Genomic DNA, 26,739 nt, shown 5'->3' on the forward strand with positions numbered 1-26,739 from the left:
GGTTTAGAGAAGGGGTTGAATCTATGCCTTTCTTTAACTTACTGAAATAACCCCTTTTAATTAAACTTGCAATTTTGATTCTTTTTGAACTCAGCAGCAGAAATTTATGAGACAATTTATTTTTGTCTCATGAATATCAGAAAACATAACATAGCAGAGAAGAGAGAAACTAACACCAGCATATATCCTGGTTCGGTTGTCATGTGCTATGCAACCTACGTCCAGTCTCCTCCACAACAATGGAGGAATTTTCACTATAGTTAAAAGTATTACATACACCAATTCCACAGGATTGACCCAATCCTTTCACACTCAAGTTCTAACCTAACTTGACATTGGCTATGCTAATACCTAATTCTTCACTTTTAGTGCTAATCCAATTAAGGAAGAGATACCTCACAGGTACAAGATACAAGACACAGACGTATCTAAAGAAATCTGAAAATAACTCTAGGTTTTTCTCTCAAGTGTATCACTCATCCTCATTCACTCATTGGCTTTTACTTGAACTCACTCAATATGCCTTTTCGCTCAAGAAATTACAAAAAGATAAACATTGAAAAGTAAAATACAATCTGTAATAACATGAAGGAGATTGATTTCGTCAACAGCCTCTTTGCTATGTGATAAACCAGATTATCATGTCTCTGATTCAGTTCTTCATTTTTGGCGGAATGCTTCTTTGAAAGAAAGCACTGTTCAAGTAGAGGAACTTCTTCAGAGAGCTTCTTCACAGAACAAAACCTCAATACACTGGGTTATCTCTCCTTGCTTCTAAATGAGCAGAAATCCTCTTTTATCTCCTTGCATGTTGCTAGGTTCTTCTTCCTAGGTCAACTCCTTGAGCACTGTGCTTCACCAACCCACAAACTCACTTTTTCTCATTAATCCTCAGAGTAGAAACCTTACTTCTGACCTTCTCTTGTTGACTAAAAGCCATAAAACAGCAACCACAAAAGTCTTCCAATGGTAAACAGGATCTGAGCCATTGAGAAGTTACTTGGTCTCCAAGAATCACTTGTGATCGTAGATACACAACAGATTGGTACAGAAATCAACTTTTCCTTGTATGTCATTTTCGGACTTGCAGAGAGTTGGGAAGAAGAGAAGAAAGCAGTTAACATGTAATAGGAAGTGGTTTACCTTTAACCTAACTTAAGCTTGATGTGGTTTGAAATTATTGATTAGACTTCGGCCTTTCAAGCTTAATCTTCTCTTTCTTTCTTTTTCTTTGAATATCTTAGGAACTAAGCACTCCCTCTCACTTCTGTGCGTTCTGATAGAGACAGTGAGGTGTACATTATTTTTTGTTAAAGCACATTGAAAGAGTTTGAACTGAGAGAGGTAACCGGGCTTGGATCGGATCTTTTTCATTCAGCCCGTTGCCTTCTTTTCTTTGTTTTTTTTGGAGTTCATTTGTATTTTAGCCCACCAATCTTGTTTGTTGTTTTTCTTTCTCTTGGGCTACTGCAAAGATAAGTTTTGACCTGCAATAATAAATAATTAGCCTCATATAATCATAAACAATCAACACTAATTATTTACTTTGTTTAATAAAATAATATTTATCATCATTAATTAATTAATTAATTTTGTTAATTTTTTAACTCAATATATTTTATAGATTATTTAATAGTTATTCAATTATTTAATAAAAAAGATAAAAAATTAATTCAAATAATAATAATAAAGTTAGTTACTTAATTAGATAGATGAAAACACAAAATATGTTTGTATTTTAATTGATTTTTAATTTAATTTATGTTTAAGAATTAATTATTAAAATATATGTGCAGTACAAAATTCTTTAATTTATTAGTAAATATTAAAATAGAGTAGAAAAAATTTAAAGATTTAAACTTCAATTAAATAAATTCATTAACTAAATAATGCTACAATATTATTTTATTTTTATTAAATTATTTTAATATATATTAGTTACAAATTAGAGTTTAATTTTGATATACTGACAGTGTAAAATATTTTATATAATTATCCAACTGCATCTATTTTTTTAGATGATCATTCATATAAATGCAATCAATGTTAAAAAACTGTAGTTATTTTTTATGATATGGTGTTACATAATTAGATGTGCATGTAAAACTATTTTACACTAATAATGTATCAAACTTTAATTCTAAACAATAAAAAATATATATAAAATAAATATTTTAACCCAAAATTTAATATGTATTTTTTTTAATGTGAGCACAAATACAATTTTTCAATGGAGGCGCGCGTGCACACACAAAATGTTAGTCGGAGCACTTACCTCCATAAGTTATAGCATATAGCAATCTCACTAGGTAACAAACTAGAGGCGCAACTAATTGCAGTCAACTAGCAATTTTTTTTTTTGAATTTTCTTTTTGGAAGAAACGTGTATTCAAACTATCAGAAAAAATATCCAAAACCTAAATGAAAAAAAGAACCTCTAAAATTTAAAAAAACATCTAAAACTATTTTAAAAATTTTAAAATTGATTTTAAAAATTCCAAAATTATCTCTAAAATCCTTTTAAAAATTTCTGATAAAAAAACATTCAAAACATACAAAAAAAAAAAAGTAAAAAATATAACAAAAAAAATATCCAAAATTATTTTAAAAATTTTAAAATCTAACAAAATAAAATATCCAAAAAAATATTGAAAACAGAACATTCGAAAACTAAGCAAGAAACATCTAAAACCATTAAAAAAAACATCCAAAGTCCAAAAAGAAGAAATATCCAAAACATAAGAAAAAGAAACCTCCAAAACTTAGGAGATATAAACATCCAAAACTAGTAAAAAGAATCATCTAAAACCAAGAAGAAGAAGAATAAAAAGAAAATATTGAAAAAAGAACATCCAAAAACTAAGGAAGAAACATCTAAAACTATTAAAAAAATTAAAAATAAAAAAAGAACATCCAAAACATAAGAAAAAAAACATTTGAAACTTAGGAAAAAAACATTTAAAACTAGTAAAAAGAATCATCCAAAACTAAGAAGAAGCGACGCTTGTTGTGTTTGAATGTGGCACGACACGATGCTTAAGACGGAGATTGTTGCGTTTAGGAAATGAGGACTGCGGCGCTAATCGACAGCGTTGCGTTCGCGATGGGAGGAGCTGCGGCGGTGATCAACGAAGCTGTATTTACGAGGGGAAGGCAATGATGGTGATCGACAAAGATGCGTTTGCGAGGAAAGGGCAGTGATGGTGATCGACGAAGATGCGACAGCGACACTGCGTTTGCGAAGGACGGACACTGCATGTCTCCGGCGATGGTCAGTGGCACTGCGTTTGTAAAGAGAGGACGGTACATTACTGCAGCGATGGTCGATAGAAATGGCCAGGGCACACACGTGGATAGAGAGAGAACAATTAGAATTTATGCAGTTTTTTTCTTTTATTATGTATTATCAATAGGATTAGAATAAAATTAAGATGAACTTTTTTTTAATATTTTTTATTAAATTTTGTTTTTTTAATTGACTATACCACTAGTTAATTTCTTAAATGTTTTTATATTATAGTTAGTTTTTCATAGATTATATTCACGTGAGAATGATCAAAGTGTTAGATATGCCTTAATTAAAATCAAAAGTTAAATTCCAAGTAATGATTTATTTTTATTCCTATTAATCTTATCATTTCTATTGTCAGTTATTCATACTTAAAAATTTATGTAATAAAGAAATACTATTTCAACAACTAAAAATAAATGTATGTAATAGATATACTATTTCATATTTAAAAAATTAATGTAATAAATCTATTATTTTATACTAATTTAATAACTAAATTTTAGTGTATATATTATAATTATTAAAAAATACTGGCTAATATATAAAGATGTTTGATTTTTGTATTGTCAAACTGGCCATTTTAATATAGATTTATTATTCGACAAAAATATATGAGAGCATAATTTAAAGATATAATTTAACTTTTTTTTGCTTTTATTTATATCTATTAATTATTATTGAAATAAATACATAATATTAAATATAATAAATATATAATTATAAATATTACAAAAATTTTATAGGTATTATATTAAATAAAGTAACTTTCAATTATTATTTTGTTAGCAATGCTCTTATTTGATTAGTATATATGACTAACCTCCTCTGCCTTATAAATTGTCGTATTATTCTTATTATCCATTGGATTATCTAAAATAAAAATAAATATGGAGATTTGCATTTATGTACCGTATATCTTTAGAAATTGGGTGCGATATATACATGTTTTTTTTATTATGAGAGCTATTTGGATAAAGACGCTTAAAACGTCTTTTTTTAAAAATGTTTTTAGTAATTAAAATTTAATACACATAATCGATTAAATTATGTTATTTTTGTCAAAATTGAATCAAATAAATTGATTTGGCCGAAAAATTAATAAATTAAATCTTGAACTGGTCTAAATTAATATTTTTTTAAATGACTACAATAATCCTAAATCCTAACTTTATGACGACACAAAGAGAAGAGAAATATTAGACTTTACAGTTTTTAAAATTTATATAATAATAATAATAATATTTTAGTCATTTTTTATAATTGAGATATTGTAGTCATTTTTATAAAAAAATATTAATTTAGATCAATTTAAAAAATAATTTACTGATTTTTTTGCCAAATTAATTTATCTTATTTAATTTTGATAAAAATAATATGATTTAATCAATTATATATATTAAATTTAATTATTAAAAACATTTTTAAAAAAAAAGGTATTTTAATCATGCCTCTTATTATTGATACAAAAAAAATTCACCAACTCTCTCTCTATATATATAAATACACCATTCTTGAATAATTAAATTATACAACTCAGACTTAAAAAAGAGTTGGTTTATTTTCTAGAGAGAGAGAGAGAGCAAAAGAAAAATGAGGAATAGAGAGTGTCATCCTTTACTGAGAGGTGAAAGAAGAGAAGGAAGGAAATATAGAAATGGATTCTCTTCAGCTGAGATGGAATCATTGTCAAGCATATGTGAGACTCTGTTACCTCCTCTGCCTATTGAATCTTTGAAGAATAATAATAATAATTCAAGTGATGCTGTGAAGTTCTTCTGGGAATCTTCTGGTTCCCAATTCCCTGTTCCTGATAAGGTATATATACTCTCTCCTTATCTTATCTTTATATTTCATTCACATGTTTTCTAGTAGATTTGGTTCTTGCTAATTAATCCAAATTACACCATAACATTCATCATATAATCAATTATTCTGATTTTTTTGTTTAATCATGTAAGATATTTATTTCTACTAATATTAGAGTTAGATACGTACATATATAATTGTGATTTGGGGATCACATTTTTGTTAGTATATCATAAGGAGCTTGTGAAATATTCCACCAGAAAATTTAAGATCATATGTTAAGGGGAAATAAAATCAGGTTTACATTTACATTGCGAAGCTGCAGAAAGAAATAAAGAAGAGGAACTATTTGTGTGAGCGGTTGTTGTAATCAACGTTTTACTATTTTTGATGGGAACGTTGGTAGAAATAATATTAATTATTATTAAGTGTGAAGATTGTTTTAAGTAAACCCACCTCGAAACATACCATTTTAGCTGTCGTTTTAAGTTTTAACCATTCGTTTATTTTGTGTAATCTATTTCACTAATCGCTATTTGACTTCAACATATATATATATATATATATATATATATATATATATATATATGCATTATTGATTTTTACTAGGTGGGTATTTGACCAACTGATCAAGTGAACATGTTAAGTAGCTTCTTTCTTGAAATCTCTTTTCATTTAAGTTGAAGTTGGTTCTTTTTTGATACTTAAGTTGAAGTTATGTTATTTGTTAAGATTCACTCTGGTTGCCTTCTCAATATAGATATAGTTGTTGTACAATCTCGCATGTCGGCGAACTCAATAATTTTGTGAAAAAGACCGCGTCCATTATAAAATTCATGAAATTAAAGACTTTCTTTTCTTTATCAAAAATTAAATTTCAATGACAACGACAACTTCATCGATCATTGCAATTTAACGAAGTCACATAATTTTGAGAATTTCTTTATGAAAGAATAAAATTTAACGAAGAATAAAAATTCTTGTTAAATTTATAAAATATATATATATTATACATGATAAATTTTTTTATTAAAAAATAATCTTTACTTCTCATCAAAATTTCACTTTTCCTCCATAATTTATCACTTGATTGTTTTAATAATTGTCACATATTACACCCTTCTACCACACAAGTAGATTGTTTTATCAAAGGTTTCATTACACACCGACTAAAATAAATTCGGATGCTATAGAGGTAAATGATTGAATCTTTAATTCTTTATTATTGTTGTTGTTGTTGGAGGATCTATTGATGTATAATAAGCCCTTAATTTTTATAATTGAGCCATACAATTGCACTTAAAATGTCTGTCCACATATCTCATCTATTCAGTAATCAAAATACACATTTTTTTGAGTATGTATCATATTTTAGTTGTAACTGTGATCGGTTCAAAATTGATTTTTACAGATCTGAATTGCTAAAGTATCCAAATGTCTATATAAAACATATTGATTTTAAACACATGAACAGTAATTGTAATGTGATTAAGTATTTAAATGTATAAATTATTTCAAAAATATATATATTAGTAAACATATTATTTATTTTATTTATATAAAACATTCCTTTACTTATGATTTTTTTGGGTGAAAATGTAGACATACTAATGATGTAAATAAATTTATGAACTTCTTTTTGGTGGTCAATAAATTTAGTTATTTTTCCTTCTTTTCTAAATCGTACTGTAAGTACTGACTACCTGTAAATAAGACATGAAAGGATATTTGTAGAGAACAATAGAGAAAAATACAGTGCGAAATAGAAAAAAAAATCTAGTGAATAGTGTTTTCCTATTTATTATAGGAAGAGTTTTTGTCTTTTTGTACAACAATAGAGATTGCTTGTCAAACGAAAACTACAGTGATTAGCTTCAGGTCAATTAGTACCATGAACATTTTTATATCACATATGGTACGTGGCTAATAGTGTTGTCATAAGCATTGATAAGCCATAATTCATAATATAATGAATCTATGTACCACTTTAGCTTCTCCAGTTAAAAAGTTTTACTCTTGAGTAATTACATCTTAAATGTGTATGTACAACTAACTAATGTATAACGTGTGTAGGTCAAATAGTTCTATTGACGTAAAATTTATGTCGGTGGTGCATTAAAATTTTTGTCAAGTTACACCCTTACATATACACCTCTCTTTCTTTTCCATAGGTTTCATATATCGACTTTCTAGTCAAAGTTAGAATTTAAATTCGGTCTACCTTTTAGTAAGACAAACATACTTGCCAGTTGCCACTAAACTCGACCTTGCGTGCGTTTATAAGTGTGATGAAATGAGCTTACAAAATAACGTAATATAATTTATATGATTTTGTTTATGATCAAAAGTATATCGAAATTTATACAGGCTGATTTTGTGAATAAAACAGTTTTATCTTTTTTGTTAATAGTCAACAAAGTTGTATGGATTGAAAGTTTAAAAACTCGTAAAACCTTGTGAAATTGTGGGTTAAAAAGTTTTAAACCCACCTCAATTTGTATATCCAACCCAGCCCAATTCACATTTTGTGGATTGGATCGACCCCAATAATAGTTAATCAATTACTCACGAAAGCCTATTATAAATTAGTTCTTGCTCTTATTTTTTCGATTTATAAAATGTGTTTTTAACTTCTAGTTCTAAGTTCTTTAATTGCTCCAACTTCCAAATTTCGAAGCTACAAACAAAAGTATCCTACAATACCAAATCTTGTTCTCGTAGAATAATATAGCATTCACATAAGAACAAAGGTTAAAAGGTTGAGTTTTCTTTGTACTTTGTGAAGAACAAGTTGTAATATAGATATGATCTTTTATTTAAAAGAAAAATTAACTAACACGTGTCTTAAGAACACGTATTAAAGTTACTAAGTAAAAAATTTATTATAAAAATTTATATAAAATTTGATTTTTAATGTAATTATTATACGTCTATTAAAATAAGATATTTAAAATTTTTTATTAATAGTAATCTTAACTTGTGTTTTTAGGACACATGTTAGTTAAATCCTAAAAGATATAAGAATAGCAAAACATCACTTACAATTAGCAATTATAACTACAATATACTAATTATTTTGAAATGTGACGATATAGATTGTAGAGATACTGTTACAGAGAGCTCTACCAGAAGCATTGATCCTACTAAGATTGATTCTATGGATGCTAGCTACAAGGTTCGGCACTTTGCTGCTATGTGGTTCTCTATGCCTCAATGGAAAATGGCCTTTCATCAATAAATTCTCAGATATGTCTTTGGACAACAGAGAAAAAGTTATACAAAAATGGTTCAAGCACAGGTTTCTGACTCCAGTTAGGATAGTATTTCTCTATATCAAAGTCCTCTGTCTCATTATTTTCTTCTCTCAGGTAATGCCACCACATTCTTTATTCTTTATACTTGTTTATTAACGGTTTAATTACTTAAATTTATAGTTTCACTAAATTTTTAATTTAATTTTTGTAATTGAATTCTAATTTTAAAATATTTTATAAAAAATAATATTTTAAAAGTAATTAAAATGAAAGATTGATGATTTTACTTGTAGGTTCACCAGCCATATGGGAAAAGTAATTAAAATATAACCACGATGAACTGAGATATAAGCAAGGTTCTCAAGTAGTATTGCTTTAAATAAATCTAGTATATAATAATTTATAGATAATGTTGTGAATACTTTTAAAATTTTATATATTATATACTATTTTTAATTTAGATTTAAAATAGCATATAATATGTCAACAAACATCACCAAAACATGTACAATTATCTCCAATACTCTCAATTAGGACAGTTATTTATTTTAAAACATATTATTATTAGCAAAAAAATATTTTATCCTTGGATAAATTTAGATAATTGTTAAAATGTAAATTTAACTTCAATTATTTTCTAAATACTTGAACTATTTTAAGAATAAATTAACATATTTTCATAAGTAAAGTATTAAGTTTAAAATAAAAGAATAATGAGACACAAAATAAATAAATAAATTATGATACAAATATCATACAACCACATCAACCATTCATAAACAGTTAAAGATACAGCGGTTTATGTTGGTAACTATTTTTCACATAAAACTCTATACCCCATAGTGATTTATCATTTATGTGTACATTTTGAAAATATTACTCTCTAACGGTTTATATAAAGTACAGGATCAAAATATAACCAATCTCGAATTGTTGTATTTGAGTAATTTTGAATTACATTTTCTTTAATTATGTAATCTGCCCTTGTAAAATTTCTAAATCCTTGTGGTTTTTTCCTACTTTTTGTGAAGTGTGATGAAAATGGTGAAAACAAAGTATGGGAAGCAATTGGATATAAGGTAGACAATGAAGTGAACACAAACAACTACACTGACAATGACAAGAATAGGACTCTTGAAAAGGGAATAGTAGAAGCAATGTATGAGACCAACTTGACTCTGCCACAAAAACTTGATCAGAAAGGCCTCAAAGTCTCCATGGATTCCAAAAACAATATCCTCAAAATCAAATGTGATGTGGTAATTGTTGGGTCTGGTTGTGGTGGAGGTGTTGCAGCATCTGTTCTTGCAACTTCAGGCCACAAAGTTCTTGTTCTTGAGAAGGGTAACTACTTCACATCAAGAGATTATTCCTCACTTGAAGGTCCTTCCATGAATGAACTCTATGAATTAGGAGGAACTTACACATCATGGGATGGAAAAGTGGCAATTCTTGCAGGCTCAACAGTTGGTGGTGGTTCTTCAATTAATTGGGCTGCATCTATCAGAACACCAGATTCTGTGCTTAAGGAATGGTCAGAAGAATACAAGCTATCATTCTTCTCGAGCTACGAGTATCTTTCGGCTATGGATACAGTGTGTAAGAGGATTGGTGTAACGGATAAGTGTGTAGAGGAAGGGCTCCAGAACCAAGTTCTTCGAAAAGGATGCGAAAATCTTGGCCTTCGAGTCGATTATGTGCCGAGAAATTCATCAGAGAAACATTATTGCGGCTCGTGTAACTACGGTTGTAGAAGAGGGGACAAAAAAGGGACTGAAGTTACATGGCTTGTTGATGCTGTGGATCATGGTGCAGTTATACTATCAGGATGCAAAGCTGAGAAGTTTTTATTGGAAGAAAATAACAAAGAAGGTTGCTTGAGGAGCAAGAAATGCTTAGGAGTGATGGCAAATGTGGTAACAAACAATGTCACATGGAAGCTACAAATTGAGGCCAAAAGTACAATCTCAGCAGGTGGTGCTCTTTTCACACCCCCTTTAATGATCTCAAGTGGATTAAAGAACAAGAACATTGGTCGAAACCTTCACCTTCATCCGGTGCTAATGGTGTGGGGCTATTTTCCTGAATGGGTTCGTGATCTCAAGGGTAAGATCTATGAAGGAGGGATAATTACATCAGTTCACAAGGTTCAATCAAAGGACTCATCAGAAGTGAAAGCCATAGTTGAAACTCCTGCAATGGGGCCAGGAATTTTCTCTTCATTGTTTCCTTGGGAATCTGGAATTGACTTCAAAGAAAGAATGCTCAAGTATTCAAGAACTGCTCATTTCATCACAATTATTAAGGACAATGGTTCTGGAGAAATTAGGACTGAAGGCAGGGTAAGGTATGAGTTTGATGATTCAGACAAAGAGAATATGAAGGAAGGACTTAAGCAAGCGCTGCGGATTCTGATTGCGGCCGGCGCAGTGGAGGTAGGCACACACAGAAGTGATGGCCATAGGATCAAATGTGAAGGGAAGAGTGAAAAGGAATTGAGGGAGTTTGTGGAATCAGTGTATGCAACAGGTGGTCCAATGTCTCATGAAGAGAAATGGAGTGTTTATGGTTCTGCTCATCAAATGGGAAGCTGTAGGATGGGCATTACTGAATCCGAAGGCGCCGTCGATGAAAACGGACAGAGTTGGGAAGCAGAAGGTTTATTTGTGTGTGATGCAAGTCTCTTGCCAACTGCAATTGGTGTCAATCCAATGATTACTATCCAATCTACTGCCTATTGCGTAGCGAACAGAATAGCAGGGATGCTGAGAATGGAATAGAACTCAAAAGCAGGTTTCTTCTTCTTTAATTTCCTTCAATCAAGCATGTCCTTGCCAGTGCAGTTGAATAAATAATTGCATGAGACATGCATTCAATTGTTTTAGTAATTTATGATATGTATATCTATGTGATTAGCAATATTCTTGTGTTTACATGGTTAAACTACTTTCAGCCTTAGTTGTATTAGTTTAAGAGAATTTATTTGCAAGAAAGTTCTCTATCATTTGTACAATACAGAATCTTGCATGGTAAGTTCTGGAAAATTTGCTTTAACGTTAAATGACATAAATCTGCACCACAAGAGAATGAGCTACAAAATCTAATCACAATTGATTGAGAAAACAATAACCTACTCCAAAAGAATTAATTGATTTAATAGAACTAAAGGAAGTTTTATTTTCATCCAAAATGCCATGAAAATGTATAGAGAGAAATTTTATTGAGATATTTCTTCAAATCTTACTAATTGAAAACATGATTTGATTTTCCTTAAAGAGCTACTTTAAGCCTTCTAGCTAATTGAGACATTTTATATTCTCATTAGGTTATCAACAACCCTTTTGCATCAATGTAACCAATTATACTATTGGTTCTTGGCTTTTGATTGCAGTTTACAATAAAGTAAATAAAAGCAAACTTCTAATTGGATCAGACGATAAAACAAACGGAAGCAATTAATCATTTTTTTTTTCTTGAGGCTATTGATATTGATATAGAACAACAGGAAGTCCAAAATTTGAAATCCATTTATCCAATTTACATGAAATATTATTCGAGGTGCACATTTGGCATTGCAATTGATGGTATTCACAATTCAATTGAGTAATCATATGAATTACGAGGGACCTCACATGTTTAAAATATGAATCCCTTTCAACTAGTCCTTGCATCTTTTTTATGTCAGCATGTCTCTAAGACCTTTACATGTATAAGAACATGGCCTCCACAGATATCTTAGTCGGAATCCATCTCTCGGAACGGTAATGGAACCGTCTTCACTGCGCGGTAACGACCAACATTGTTTAGATGTTCATTCTCCAACCTATGCATACAATTTATCAAATTTATTAACCACTTAACAAGGATACTCAATGAAAAAAAATAAAAATCATTTAGTTATTCTAAATGAGATAAATGTACCTGTAGAAATTCCAATGGCCTCTTCTAATAACCTCAAGTGAAGCTAACAGAAACTCGAGTAGACGCGATTGAACTCGCCCCACTTTAAAATGCAGGATAGTTTCCACCCATGTTAATCTTAGTACAACATTTAAGGCCTGCAATCCAAAGATCATTCAAAAAACTTACTCATATTTTGTAAGCTGTAACATTCAAATTCAGAAAGAGGTAAAGAGAAGAACTTACAATAGACATATAGTATATGCTTTTATTCTTCAAAATTAGATCATCTCTAAGCCAAGGATTTTTGGAGTTAGGATTAAGAAACCCCCAATCCTTGATGAAATCCCAGTATAATTGATAAACTGTGGCTACAGTGGAAGTGATCAAGACTATAACAAACCATAGATGGTTATCTTGTCTGCTATATGTTACTCTAGCCCCTGCTGCTACCATTGCTGAAACATACTTTCCCATGTTCTTCAAATGATTAACATCACTGTCATCGAACCACCTTCTTGCACACTATGTATTAATGAAAATTAAAACATGAATATTAGTTTCCTAATATGTTTCTAAAAGGAATTTCTTGTTATTGATCGATAACCAAGCTTACTTGCAACGCACGCCAATAATAAGGCATGAATGAGATGATATAAGTTATTTCCATGTATAGCCTTCCAGAATGGCAGGCCTCAGGATTGTGTGTTTTGAAAATCGTAGCGAAAAAGTGACAACTTGTAGTTTCTAAATGCCTCAGCAATGGAATCTGTATCCATAAGATACATGTTAATTACAATTCATAACGTAAAAAAAAAAAAAAAAAAATCAAATAAAAATAACAGGATTATACCTGGCTAGTTAGTTGGTCAGCCATAAAAAAATCTACTAGTAGAACCTGAAGAAATCACAGATTAAATCGAATAATGATGCAAAGTTTAGTCTTAGAACATCTATAAATCTATACCAAAAGCTCAATTGAAGAACTTCCTTTACCTTATAAAATGGAGAGCATGCTATGTTACGAAGAACACGGATGAAGCAATATCGAGTGGGGCGATAGAAAAAATCAAAAGGACAAATGAGCAGCATTATGAAAACCTGAATATCAATTATCACATCAGCAGAAAGACTAATAAACTGTCTCTAAGTAACTAACAAGAAAAATGAATATTAGACCAACCAAAAGAAGAATTCCAGGAATGGCATCAACTTGAGAAGGCGAAAATCCTGCAGCTCTTAAGAGTAAGTGTATAACCATTGCTCCAACCACCGTTGTCATGAGAGAAGTGCATATGAGGAATGCATCTCTGTGCTTGAGTGCTGTGGTTGGTGAGAATTCAAATATGAAATTGTAATTGATTCTTGTCCTCTTCCACATGAACAGGTTGCATCCGTACATAAACAAGTGCAAGCTTAGCAATGCAAACACACTGCACAAATGCAAACACTGTTTTAGTTAAAAATGCGTGATGATCAAATTAATTAACATAATATGAATCACCTGAAGACAGGGTAAACTGTTTCCATATATCTTGGCTCTTTGCTTGGAGAGAATATACCACACAAATGGGCCAAGATTGCATATACACAAAACAACGATACAAAGCAACCTGTAGATAACCCTGCAAACATACCAAACAATTGCTAATAAGCTCTTTAATTAATTTTCTTATCCAAATTTCAGTCTAGGTCTACACCAGGCCCAAATTAGTAATTTACCACGTTTTATATGCTCTTAACATTTCTCTTTTTTATTTGTAAAAGCATACACTAAATTCTTTTGAGACTAGCATTATATATAATATCTGATATATATGTTTGTATTTGATAAAATATAACAATCGCATCTCGTAAGGATATGATAAAAAAATTTTCTGAAAAAATTAGTATTCTAATGGTGGTTAACCATTTTATATATAATTAAGTTGAGTTTATGGTCGCTATCATTATAGTGGTGGTGTGTGCTGTAACTATATAATTTTGACCACGTTTAAAAAATGTTACTAAAATCAAAATTATATTTTTAATATTTAAAAATATTTTTTTATAAAAACGTGTTATTTTAATTTTTAGCAATATTTTTAAATATTATTAAAAGTATATAGCTACTATAACGATAAGCAGCATAGCATACAGCATTCCATTATATTTTTACCAACTTCTGCCAACTCTTATTTATAACTGTGTTTAATAAAAGTGTCTTTGTGAATATGTCTAATAAAAATGTCTTTTTTATGACTATGTTTAATATCTCTTTATATATGTGTTTAAAATATAATAATTAATTATTATTGGCAATAAATTAGCAAATAATATATTGGTACCTATACTTTTCTTACTATTTATCATGTATGATATCATTTAATTGTTAGTGAACATATGTGAAGTATTAATATGGAGAAATTAAAGAGAAAGAAGATTTACCGACAAGGAAGGTGACCATATGAGAATCTTTATTTTGTTGCGGTCTTAAAAACTTCATTGCCTTTTTCCTATCATTGTTGGCAAAGTGCTTTGTGAATATGGATTCCACTTCATCCATTAGTCTAACAACCTTTTAAACCAAATAATAATAATTATTATATATAAAATGGTTAACCACTAATTTGAATATTATGTAAAAAATGGTTAACCACTAATTTGAATATTATGTAACGACACCAAGAGAATTTGATGAGGAGACCTAATTCAAAAGGTACATTAAAAATTTGAACACAATATTGATGTTTTCTTTTCTTTTTCCTTTTAGCAAACTTTTAAAATGAAAGGGGTTAGCTAGGAATTGAAGAAACCAATATAATATATGTATACCTTATCAGAACTAACGAAATGAGATCTCTTCACTTCTTTCAAATAATTTGCTGAAGCTTTTTGGCAAGACACCTGCTCAATTAGATTGCCACATGCATATATTTGTTCATTTTCATAGGAATTTAAGTTAAATTATAGTAGCTAGATTAGACATGCAAAATTATTAATTAAAACTAGTAGGTTCTAAATTATCAAAGCCAAGGAAGTGAATTAAATAGTTCATGGATTTACATGTAATATAATCACCCTAATCTGCAGCAGAGGCATTATTGATTAGCAATAAAGTTTTACTGCATTGATTGAACTTTCTTGTGTATGTGTGTCTCTATATATATATATATTTTATTAATGATTATATTGTCTTTCTACCCAGAAAAAAAAGAGAGAGACTACATTATCTTGTATAATCAAGGTTATTAGAACCGACTTCATCAATAATAAAAAAGGAAAGTATATGTAGCTAATAGAATATTTGTACTATGTGTATAATGGAGGTTTACGGAGTATTAGAGATATAATCATTAGTGTTATTTTTTTCCATCAGTATAAACTTCTAGGATGAGTGGTATCAGGTACACATTGTACAAATATTCTATTAGCTTCTAGCAGGACTCTAATAAAAATCTATCCAGTATTAGAGTTGTATATGTATAAAAATGATGATATTTGAAGATAATCACTTAAAAATAATCTATGACATGAAACTATTTCTTACAAAAATTGAAAAATTTAATAAGTTGATGGTTATATTTTAAACACGTTATTATAAAAATATTGAAAAAAAATTTTTAGGATCAACAAAAATCGAATTCTAAATTTTTAGATTATAAAAATTTGATACCATATTATAAAATGTCTTCTGAAAATTAATAAATTAATAAAAAGAGACACATAAATAATTATATTTTTAATATATATTTTAATAAAAATTTACTCTTAAGTCAGTGAAAACAAAGAAAAATTACTAGATATATACGTTGGTACTTAGCCATTGAAATCTAATTATATTTATAATTAGTCCACTTAGATAATTAAAAATCTAATTAATCGTCTACCAAAAAGATCTATATCATAAAATCATTCAATTCGCTGACGGTAGAATCATCATATGTGTTTTTTAATTTGTGTGGCAATATAATTTGTGCCTAAAGAGTTTACTGCAATAACATTTGATCAAAAGAAAGGTAATTAAAAGTGCCCTCTATGCACTAGTAACCAGTAAAAATTGAATATCTAAGAACTCTTCGTGACTATGACTTACAGTTATATATTAATTAAATTCTAATAGATATTTATGTACTTAAGTAGCATTTATTTTTTTAAGACAGAAGACAGATATAACAAATGTTTAAAAAATATTTAAAGGTAGAAATATAAACATTAAATACATTATCTTTAAAACAATTTTTTTATATTTTTGTGTCAACTTTTTTATGGAGGATAATGATAGACACAAAATTTAAAAAAGTGGACACGATTTTTTTAATGAATTTTTTTTTGTTCAAAGATATTTTTTATTATTCTACTATTATCCCTTCTTATTTTTCTTAATTTGAACTTCTTCTGTCACCAAAAAAAAAATTGAACTTCTTCTCTATTCACTATTCAGTGTTCTTTTTCTTTTTTTTTTTTCAGGTACTCTTTTTTTTTTTTTGTAGAATTTTTTACTTAATTGGATAATTCCTTTTTTCTTATATTATCCTTATTAACTAATTCTTCTCGTATGTACTCTTACTTATTCTCATTTTCTATTAAATTAGTTTATATTTGATGTAGAAAATTTGGAATTAAATGACTATTTTAATTATTTTATATAATATTTTAATTTTATATATATATTCAAACTTAATATTAGATATTATATTAGTGTTTTATATACCATATTTAAACATAATATACAAAGAATAATTTTTAATGTCTTTATTCTATTATTGTTTCTGTCTCAATATCCTATTCTATTATGTCTCCAAAAACAAATGCAACCATAGACTTGTGTTGTCAAAAAAATTATATATCCTCGATTAATTTATATACCTTGTCACATACATTATAGATGTGTGAAATTATAACAGATGCACTATGATTATTAATATAGGAATTGTGTGTTAAAAGTATATCCCCTGTGAAGCAAGAAATTAAAGTATTTGAAATAAAAATATGATCAATAATCGATCACCCAAGGAGGGAAATGAGAAGAGATATAGTTGCATTGTGTCACTATCTTAAAGTCATGTGTCGTGTGAGACACATATATAGTTGCCTTTGGAAATTAAGTTGATTTTCAATCATGGAGAGATGGTTATTATTTAATTAAGATCCTCACAACCTTCATGTGGTTGAAGACTAGTAGTTTTCAAGTGCTTAATTAGTTTTTTTTTGGTGACTGAGTGCTTAATTAGTTTGAAACATGCTTAATGATGTCACTATTATTTAGATTATTTTTGGGTAAAGTATATTTTTTATCCTTTAAATTTGACAAAAGTTTTAAAAATACTCCTAAGTTTTATTTTGTTTCAATTTTGTCCCAAAAATTTTCGATTTGCATCAAATTTATCTTGACGACTAATTTTTCAAAAAATTTAAGACAAATTCAACAACAATTTCATAAGAACAACCTTCAACACAAGCAAATCAAGCATAATTTTCATGCATTATTGTTAGATTGGTCTTAAATTTTATAAAAATTTAGCCGTCGAGAGTATATTTGATGCAAATCGAAAACTTTTGGGACAAAATTGAAACAAAATAAAACTTATGGGTATTTTTGAAATTTTTGCCAAACTTCAGGGACAAAAGATATATTTTACCCATTATTTTTTTACTAATGGTAGATTTAAATTTATTTATTGTAATTTTTTTAGTTGGAGTACATAAAAAGTACATAATATATAAAGTATAATAACTCAATAGATATTTTTTAAGAAATTTTTCATCAATTCTAACTCAACAGATATAAAGTTCTTCTCATTATCGAAAAGAATAAAAAATTCTTTAAAAAATATCTGTTGAGTTATTATACCTTTATATATTATGTACTCTTTATATATGTACTCTTCCTAAAAAAATAACAAATAAATTTATATCTATTATTGATAAAAAAATAATTTAAATAAAAACCACAAATACACCTATTAGAATTAATATTACTGGGAAAACTTAATTACAGTAATTAGTTCCTTTTCGTATTTGTTTGTCTATTCTTGCCATAATATATTATTGAATGTGTGACCCTAAAGAAATAAAAGCAAGAACTTTAACTTAGTGCATATATAGCAAATAGGATTAGATATATTTTAAGCCTTACCTTGTCAAACTTCTTGAGTATCTTTGAAAATGCTATTGTATTGAGTGAGCTGCCAAAATTAGAGAATAATTTGATTAGAAATGATGGATTATTAGCTCATATATTATAGTAAGCGGCTAGTATTCATATATGTATAGGTAAATGTTTTAGTTAAAAAAATAATCGAAGAAAATACTCCGTTTTTTTTTTTTTTTCTTAAAATTACACTTGAAGTTCAATTTAATTTTTAAAATTTTAATTGCTTCAATTTAGTCTTTATATTTTTCAATTGATTCTGTAATAAAAATCACCGCAGAGACTAATTGAAAAATTTAAAAATTAAATTGAAACAATTAAAATTTCAAGAACTAAATTAAGATTTGAGTGTAACTTCAAAAATCAAACTGAATATTTTCTCAAAATAATAACTTTACATTATTTCTAAATAAGTAAAATGCTCTATTTTAGTTACATCTTTTTCTTTGGGGCTTCTAACCTATAAAATTACAACCATTAGAAAACCAAATTAAGCTATACTTTTATGAATTTTTTTTCGTAGTATCTCTCAGTTCGACAAACCAAAAATTAATTTAGTGCCGATTAGAATTCAATCTATTTAAAAGTTTGTTGTTGGTCAGCGAATTACATATACAAGACAGAATTTAAACCTTTGACACTTATTTAAATAGATTAATGAATGAACTACTAAACCAATCAAACTTTATTATTTTTTATGAAGTTTTATTAGATCATTTTTATCCTTATATGAGATATAAAATTGCGTTTTTGGCATATAAAGCTGGGTTTGTTTTGTAGGATTGGGATTAAAATTAGAAAACTAAGACTAAATATTGTGTTTAATGTGATTAGACATTAACTAAAACTAAAATTTTAGTCTCAAGACACAAAATTTTAATTTATTTAGTATCTCTAGAAAATAGCTAAAAGATACGGGACTAAAATTTTTAGAAATAAAAACGATAATTTTTACAACATTTTTTTTTTAAAATATTTTTATTTATCTTTTTAAATTTTAAATTTATTATTTAATCTCTATATTTATCTTAAATCAAATATAATATTAATACATAATTTAATCTATTATATTTTATATTAAACATAACAGAAAAATTTAATTTAATTTTTATTTTTAATCTCTATATTTCAATTTCTATTTTTTAGTTTTAATTTTACTCTCACAATGACTTCTTAAAATGATAACACAATTACATATATAACTAAATTTGCTAAAGAAACTAAGGATGGGTTTAGAATATATATGATTTCCTTTTGTTATTAAAAAATACGGATATCTCTTTATCTCTTTGGGATATGGATGAATAAAATATGAAATGCCACACTAAATTTGCATATAAAAATAAGTAAGCATATTGAAAAGTGAGATTTTCAATTTTTTGAATAAGGAAAAGGGAAAGGAAATAGGTCAAGCAAAATTCGACCTTGCCAGCCACTAAGCACTGTTTGGAAGATAGCTTTATATAAAGGTAGTTACTTCAATGAAGATTTTATGATTGTTATTATATAAAGATATTTTATTTTGATCATTAAATAATAGATTATAGAACTTAATTTTTATTTAAAATAAAAGTATTATCTTTATTTAAAATATTCTAAATAAATAAATTACACTTTTTAAATAAGAATCATTATAAAAAGATATTTTTAACATTTTCATAAGAATAGTTGCCTTATATAAAATCTTTGTAAAAAGTGTGTGGCCAATTATTATTATTTTTTCCATTCCTCCCATGAAACACAACATAGATATCATGATCATGATGATGATCACAGTCACATACCAACTATCCTTTACTCTATCCACCTGAAAAAACCTTACGTGGTGCTACATCCTGCTGCCATGTAACTCATCATAATGTCCAAATTTTATTATCAACAATGAACTAAGAACTGTATTATATTAAAAATTTAAATAAAGAGATAATTTCTTGACTAATATCAGATAAATTTTGTTTTTAATTTACAAATTTAAAATTTAAATTTATATCTTAAATTTTAATTTTAAATTTTAAATTCTCCAAAAAAATAAAAAAATCAATTTTATAATAAAAAAAGAACTAATATTAATTATAAAAATTAAAATATTAAATAATTTAATTAAATATGTGAATTTATATTCTCGATTTCCAAATATGTCTTTAGCCTCATAACATAGTGAGCAGTGAGCAAGGAAGAATGAATGAAGAAAGTAACCTGTAAGTTTTGAGGAGGCCAAGGGCACGATAGAGTTCAACAAAGGCACTTCGAATCATTTTCTCAGCGCTCTGAATCTTCCTCTTGAAGATGAAGTCACCGCCAGTAGTAGTTGGGTTGTTAACCAAATCCTCCAAGAGCATGCTGGTTATGGCGGTTATGGCCCGGGTCGGATTGGTTGCTGGCACGTCGATTCTCATTCCCATTTTGGGCTTCCCCTTCTTTGTCTTTTTCCCTCTCATCCCTGAATTCACCAAGTTTATTCCATTCTTCTCCAATGTCGTTATTACTTCTTCCGTCTGCGATGACACTTCTGAATTCGTTTCGTCTGATTCCCCACCAAACCTTTCTGCGGTAACCAACCAACCAAATCATCTATGTCATTGTCTCCCCGTATCAGTTACTTCAAAGTCTTTAGACCCAATATTATATGTCTAATATTACAGTTAACATTCATTAAGGGAAAAGAAATTAAAATATAGCAAGTTAAACTAACTTTTCCAGTTTACATTTATAATTTAGAATTTATAGTTAAAAAATTATGATTTATTAGAATTTACAATTTAAAATAAAATATTTTCATTTTAAAATATTAGTTGATGTTGGCGAAAAAATTTAATTTTTTAAAATTATTTACAAAAATCTAAAATTTTAAAAAACAGTTATAATTAATGTTCACTAAAATTGATTATTATAATATTAAATTTTTTAGCATTACTCATATTTTAATTATTTATTTTTTAAATTTAAATTTTTAAAATTATTTTAAAAAACAAATTTATAATTTTTTATTCTCATTTATATGTAAGTAAAAATTCACGTATAATTATTTTTATGTAAAATTATTAATTAAAAATCATTAAATAATAATTATATATTAAATTATCTAACCATTTTTAATTAATAAATTTATATAAAAATAACTTAATGTCAATTTTTGTCTTATATGTAACTACTGGTAATCTGCTATCTAATATGTCCAGCAATGAAAGGAATAGAAAAAATGAATGGATTTTGTTTTCTGAAGATATAAGAATTTCTCCGAATGAACATTTTCACATCAAAATCTTTTTGAAGTAGCATAGGTCGTAACAAATTTTCTTTATGGATAAATTTATTTTATAAAATTTATATTGTTACTAAATTTTATACGCTATATTAATTACTTTATTAGAAGTATTTTAATTAATTATGAAAATAATTATATATACCAAATATAGTTATATTATATTTGACCAATATTTTTTATTTTTAACATTATTTTTAACCAAAAATTAATTTGTGGCAAATTTAAATTTCTAACACTTAAATAGATGAGTAAATTAACTATTCCAGCAAGTCTAATTAACAGCTTGGTTTGAAACTTCATTTTTGACAAATATTATTCTTGTAACGTTAAGGACTTAATCCATCAACAATATAATTGTATATTTTATGGGTATCAGGTGGTCTATGTTATCATTTTCCGCTCCCTGTTGCGCACTTCATTATGGTCTGATAAAAAAAAGTATGATAGAAGAATGAGTGCCTTACTGCCTCCTTTAAAATAATTTGCTTAGAACATAGTCGCACAAGCTAAGTGGTGCTGGATCGACAATGTTCCACATAACAGTCAGTCCACTTCGGACTATAATATGTTTGTGTTGTATGATGTCAGTAACCACTTAGAAACGTGATGAGTTGACAGGGAATAATTTCTTGAGCACAAACGCAACATCCATTTTCTTTCTTTTAATATTATGGTACATTACATGCGGTCTCCATTAACAAGTTGTTATTTCTAATATAATAATAAATAAATAATATACTTTAAGCCAAAGTATATTTATACAAATTAAATGACTTTGACGATGTTGGATTTTCTTTAATTTGGTACATCTAATCAAATTTTGACTTCTACCCTCCCTATAATTAATTTATTAATTATTAATTATATGATAACAAATTAATATGAAAATAATTAATGAATCTGATTTTTCTCAAAATATGTAAAGTGATAAAATGAGAGAATAATTAAAGAAGATAGAACTAACCGGAATAATCAGAATTGCGCGAAGGAGAATGAGAGAAACTGGCGGAATTAGAAGATGGATTAGAACTTTTGAACCAGCGGCGGTTGCTGATGATTGTCTTGAGATCAAGCAGAATTTGAAGCTGTTTATTTAAGGTATCTCCTCTCTCCATGAACTCACTCTCTTGCTTCTTGTAAAATTGATTTACCTTGTTTAGCTCTTCATCAAGACTCTCAAAAAACACACGTACCTGAACCACTCAATATTATTCATCACCAAATCGATTATTTTATAGTTATTAAGTGAAAAAATAACATTATTTTTATGTATATGTTATCCATAATTATTTTATCTACTATATTATATATATATTCGCCTAATTAAGATGTCATTATTTCTCATTTATTCATAGAAATGTTTTTGGTATTTTCAGATTTTAGTAACCCATCTCTTATTAAGATAATAAAATATTTATTATTTTGATTAAGTTTATAATTATATTATTGTTATTATTATTCCTAGTGGATCTATTTTTTATATATTTAATATATGCTAAAAAAAATTAATTATTCTATTTATCTCTATAGTTTTACCGAATTTTTAAATAGATTATTATATATTTTTTTAATTAGGTCTCTATACCATATCACATTTTGTAACTAAGTTCTTACCTTGGCAAAAACATTAAAATTAACGGAATATTTTGTATTCACTATTCAATCAAGTGTTAGGCATATTCGTTTTGTTTAACACAATATTCCGTTAATTTCAGCATTTTTGTCATGATAGGGACTTAATTACAAAATCTGATATGGAATAGAGACACAATCGAAAAGGAAAAAAGTATAAAGACCTAATTGAAAATTCAGTAAAACTATGAAAAATGATAGAATAATTAAACCAAAAAACTAAAAATAAAATTAGTGAGAATGACAAACTATTTATAATTTAGGTAAAAGGTCTTGGGTTCAAGTCATTGAAATAACAAAATAATTTTTTTAATAGATTATACTTAATAAAAAGTATTTTAAAAAAGAATATTAGACATCAAACTACTTTCATATTCTCTTTATATAATAGATAAATTATTATTATTATTATAATTATTTAAATGAAGAATTATTTTTTTCTAAAATTAAAAGTGAGATTCGAACGCAAAATTTTTAAGTGAAAATAAAAAAATTATATCATTTAAGTTATAGCTCATTGGCATTTAAACGAAGAATTAATAACCAAAACTGTTAGCCGATTATATGAAATTCTTTTTGAGATTGTTAGCCCCATCAACCAAAAAAGGTTTTACACTAGTTACATAATAAAACTAAAATTAATATATATTATATTGAGTAAAAATGATTTATGTCAAGAGTAATAAGTCTTTTACATATATATAATTATTGCTGTATAATAACTTTGTACATAACATTAAATTTTATTGACTTTGATGTTATCTTAAATTTTCTAAAACTATGTTACATTAACATTAGATAAAAACTAATCAAATATATAATTAATTTATGATAGAAAATAATTTTTTTTGAATGGGTGATAGAAAAGAATTAAATATTTGAATACCTCATCCTCCTCCGAAAATAATTGCGCAAGTTCTGTTTCATATATTTCTTCTTCGCTACCTTTCACAGTTTTCCTCCTCACCTGCGTGCATCAGAAAATATCTACTACTTAGTCATTAATTGGTCATACAATAATGTTTTCTTATATGTAATGCGAATTAACATTGACGATTTACTTTAATTTTTTTCATGGTGCTCACGATTGTTTCGTGATAAGTTGGTGAAAATATAGGTTCCACAAATAGAATAGAATACAATAATAGATCCAAAAACCTTTTTTGCTTGCTTTCGTGAGAGAATGAGAAACCCCCAAAAGAAAGCTGAAAAAGCTTTTTCAAAATAGAAATGGCCACTAACCTCACTTCGTTGCTCATTAGTCATTCTCATAATCTCATTTACTCATACATGTATCATACATCAAATAAATTTGCATATATATAATAATCATATCCCTTTCCGCCTCCAACTTTTCCGAAATTTTGGTTTTATCATTCTATTTATAACCATTCATTGTACTTACTCCTTTATTACCTCCCACTTTTTAAAAAATTGAAATATCAATTTCATTGATAAGATATCAGAAATAAATAACCAAAGAAAAAATAAAAGGGAAATAAAGTTCATGCATATTGATTTTTGAGTTATATATATATATCTTCCTCTCTGCATTATTGTATGATAATGCTCTGACAAATTAAACCATATTTATAAGACTTTTAATTTCTAGATGAGTATTAAAAATGAAGGCAGTTAAATTAATTCTATATTTTGTATCTCTAATGATGAATTATGAATGTAACAACAAATATATGTACGTGACAGCAGTAAATAGCTAGTAAAAAATCTTATTAATTTAACACTACTGTCTACCATTAAAATGTGAACCCAGCAATTACTATTTCATCAAATATGAACGTACAAATTGAGTATTAATAACAGAATAAAAAAAATTGAAATTGAGCGGACCACACACCAAAAGTGAAGAAAATAACATATCAAATTGTTTCCTTCAACTAACAATATTACAAATTGGCCATCATTACAACCACATGAAGTTAAATTTTTTTTCCTGTTTTAGTCTGTGGTTCGTATCAACCATAACCATAAACGCAATACTGCAGATGTTAACCAGGCCAAGCCATCTGTGTCTTGTAAATTCATAAAGTCATTTCTTCTTTATTAAATAATTCATAAAATCCTCGAAAAACATATCATATATGTCCGACGACGATGACGTCACAATTCTATTATTTGAAAAGAAAAAAACCGACTTAGTTAATAAACAAGTGTCTTAATTTTTTTTTTAAATATTGACATATTCTTACTATCGCCAATTTACCAAAAAAGACATTTTCTTTTTTAAGAAAAAATGAAAAATGGTTTCGCTTTAGTTTATTTTATCTTTTGAGAAGGAAATTAAACCTACTATGTATACCATGCATTGAGACCTGAAATAATGGGAGCATTAGAGGACAAAGAAACACAGAAAACCATGAACACATTACTCACGCAAAAAAAACCGCACCGAAGTTTCGGCATTTGTGATGGAAAAAGCTCACATAATATCGTAAAAATTCACTTAAAATTATTTTTATATAAAATTAATAATTAAAAATTATTAAATAATTTAATATATTTTTAATTATTAATTTTACACGAAAGTAACTCCACGTGAATGATGATTGTAGTTTATAATGTTTCACTGCCATTAAAAGAGAAACACAAACAAGGAGAAAAACCATCGGAGAAAGAACGATGCAATTAATTATATATAGTTGATATTATATATTTTGAATAACTATTTAGTTAGTCAGTGAGTTACCTGAATGACGGTGAGGTTGTCGTCATCATAGGAAGGTCGAAGGTTGTCGGCAAGGTTGGCGGCAATGGAGCGAAGTGAATCGAAAATGGAGCGGCCGAAGTCAACTCCGGCGAACAATTGGGCGGCGTGCGGTGGCTTGGTTGGGAGCCTTGAAAGCCTGATCCGTTTAATTTGCTTCTTGAGCTGCCAGTAGTTGACGAATGCCTCCTTCCATTCCGGTATTAGTTGCGCTTCTAGCTCCTTTGAAAACTTCACCATCCTTCAATATTTCTTATTTATTTTTAATTACTTTAATTTTGTGGTGTAGGAAGGAGATGAAGGATGGTGAAAAGAGAATTAGAAAGAGTGAAGTGGGATATGAGTGTGTTTCTGATATTGAGATATGAAAGGGTACGGTGATAGCTATAGTGAGAGTCAATAGATATATATAAAGAGAGGAGAAGAAAAGAGAGGAGAGAAGAGCCGTGTGGAGAACATTGTTTTATTTTCTTTGTAAAAAGATACATTGCTTTACTCTTGTTTTATAGTGGTTATTAGTAGTAATCACTACTATTTTTGCATGTAATAATATTATAAAAATATAAAATTTTTAAAATTATATATAATTTTATTTTGATATTATAGATTATGACAGAAAAAATTTATAAAATTAAATTATTTTTATAAAAAAGTCACGGAGAAAAAAATTTTTATCCACTAAAAAGATCAAAGTTTTTATATATAAAAAATTAAATAATAATTTTTTTAATC

At 27.6% G+C, this 26,739-nt stretch overlaps 2 protein-coding genes across 2 annotated transcripts; one reads left to right on the plus strand and one right to left on the minus strand.

Annotated features, from left to right (window-relative positions):
* The first annotated feature begins 4,805 nt into the window (after window positions 1-4,805).
* LOC107619801 (long-chain-alcohol oxidase FAO1-like) lies at window positions 4,806-11,365 on the plus strand. Its single transcript, XM_016322082.3, has 3 exons — window positions 4,806-5,107; window positions 8,194-8,466; window positions 9,384-11,365. The coding sequence occupies exons 1-3, from the start codon at window positions 4,883-4,885 to the stop codon at window positions 11,130-11,132; spliced, it is 2,247 nt and encodes a 748-aa protein (XP_016177568.1). The 5' UTR covers window positions 4,806-4,882; the 3' UTR covers window positions 11,133-11,365.
* A 435-nt stretch (window positions 11,366-11,800) lies between these two features.
* Window positions 11,801-26,483, minus strand: LOC107618939 (phosphate transporter PHO1). Its single transcript, XM_016321133.3, has 15 exons — window positions 25,990-26,483; window positions 24,169-24,249; window positions 22,615-22,843; window positions 20,582-20,930; window positions 18,371-18,419; window positions 15,067-15,138; window positions 14,680-14,809; window positions 13,757-13,877; window positions 13,436-13,685; window positions 13,249-13,353; window positions 13,106-13,150; window positions 12,869-13,021; window positions 12,499-12,777; window positions 12,274-12,410; window positions 11,801-12,175 (listed from the first exon to the last, which is right to left on the minus strand). Exons 1-15 carry the CDS (start codon window positions 26,245-26,247, stop codon window positions 12,088-12,090), a joined length of 2,346 nt encoding a protein of 781 aa, XP_016176619.1. The 5' UTR covers window positions 26,248-26,483; the 3' UTR covers window positions 11,801-12,087.
* Between the last annotated feature and the right edge of the window lie 256 nt (window positions 26,484-26,739).

This window comes from Arachis ipaensis, chromosome B9, assembly GCF_059453495.1.
Source record: "Arachis ipaensis isolate K30076 ecotype BB chromosome B9, ASM5945349v1, whole genome shotgun sequence".
Classification (NCBI taxonomy): domain Eukaryota; kingdom Viridiplantae; phylum Streptophyta; class Magnoliopsida; order Fabales; family Fabaceae; genus Arachis; species Arachis ipaensis.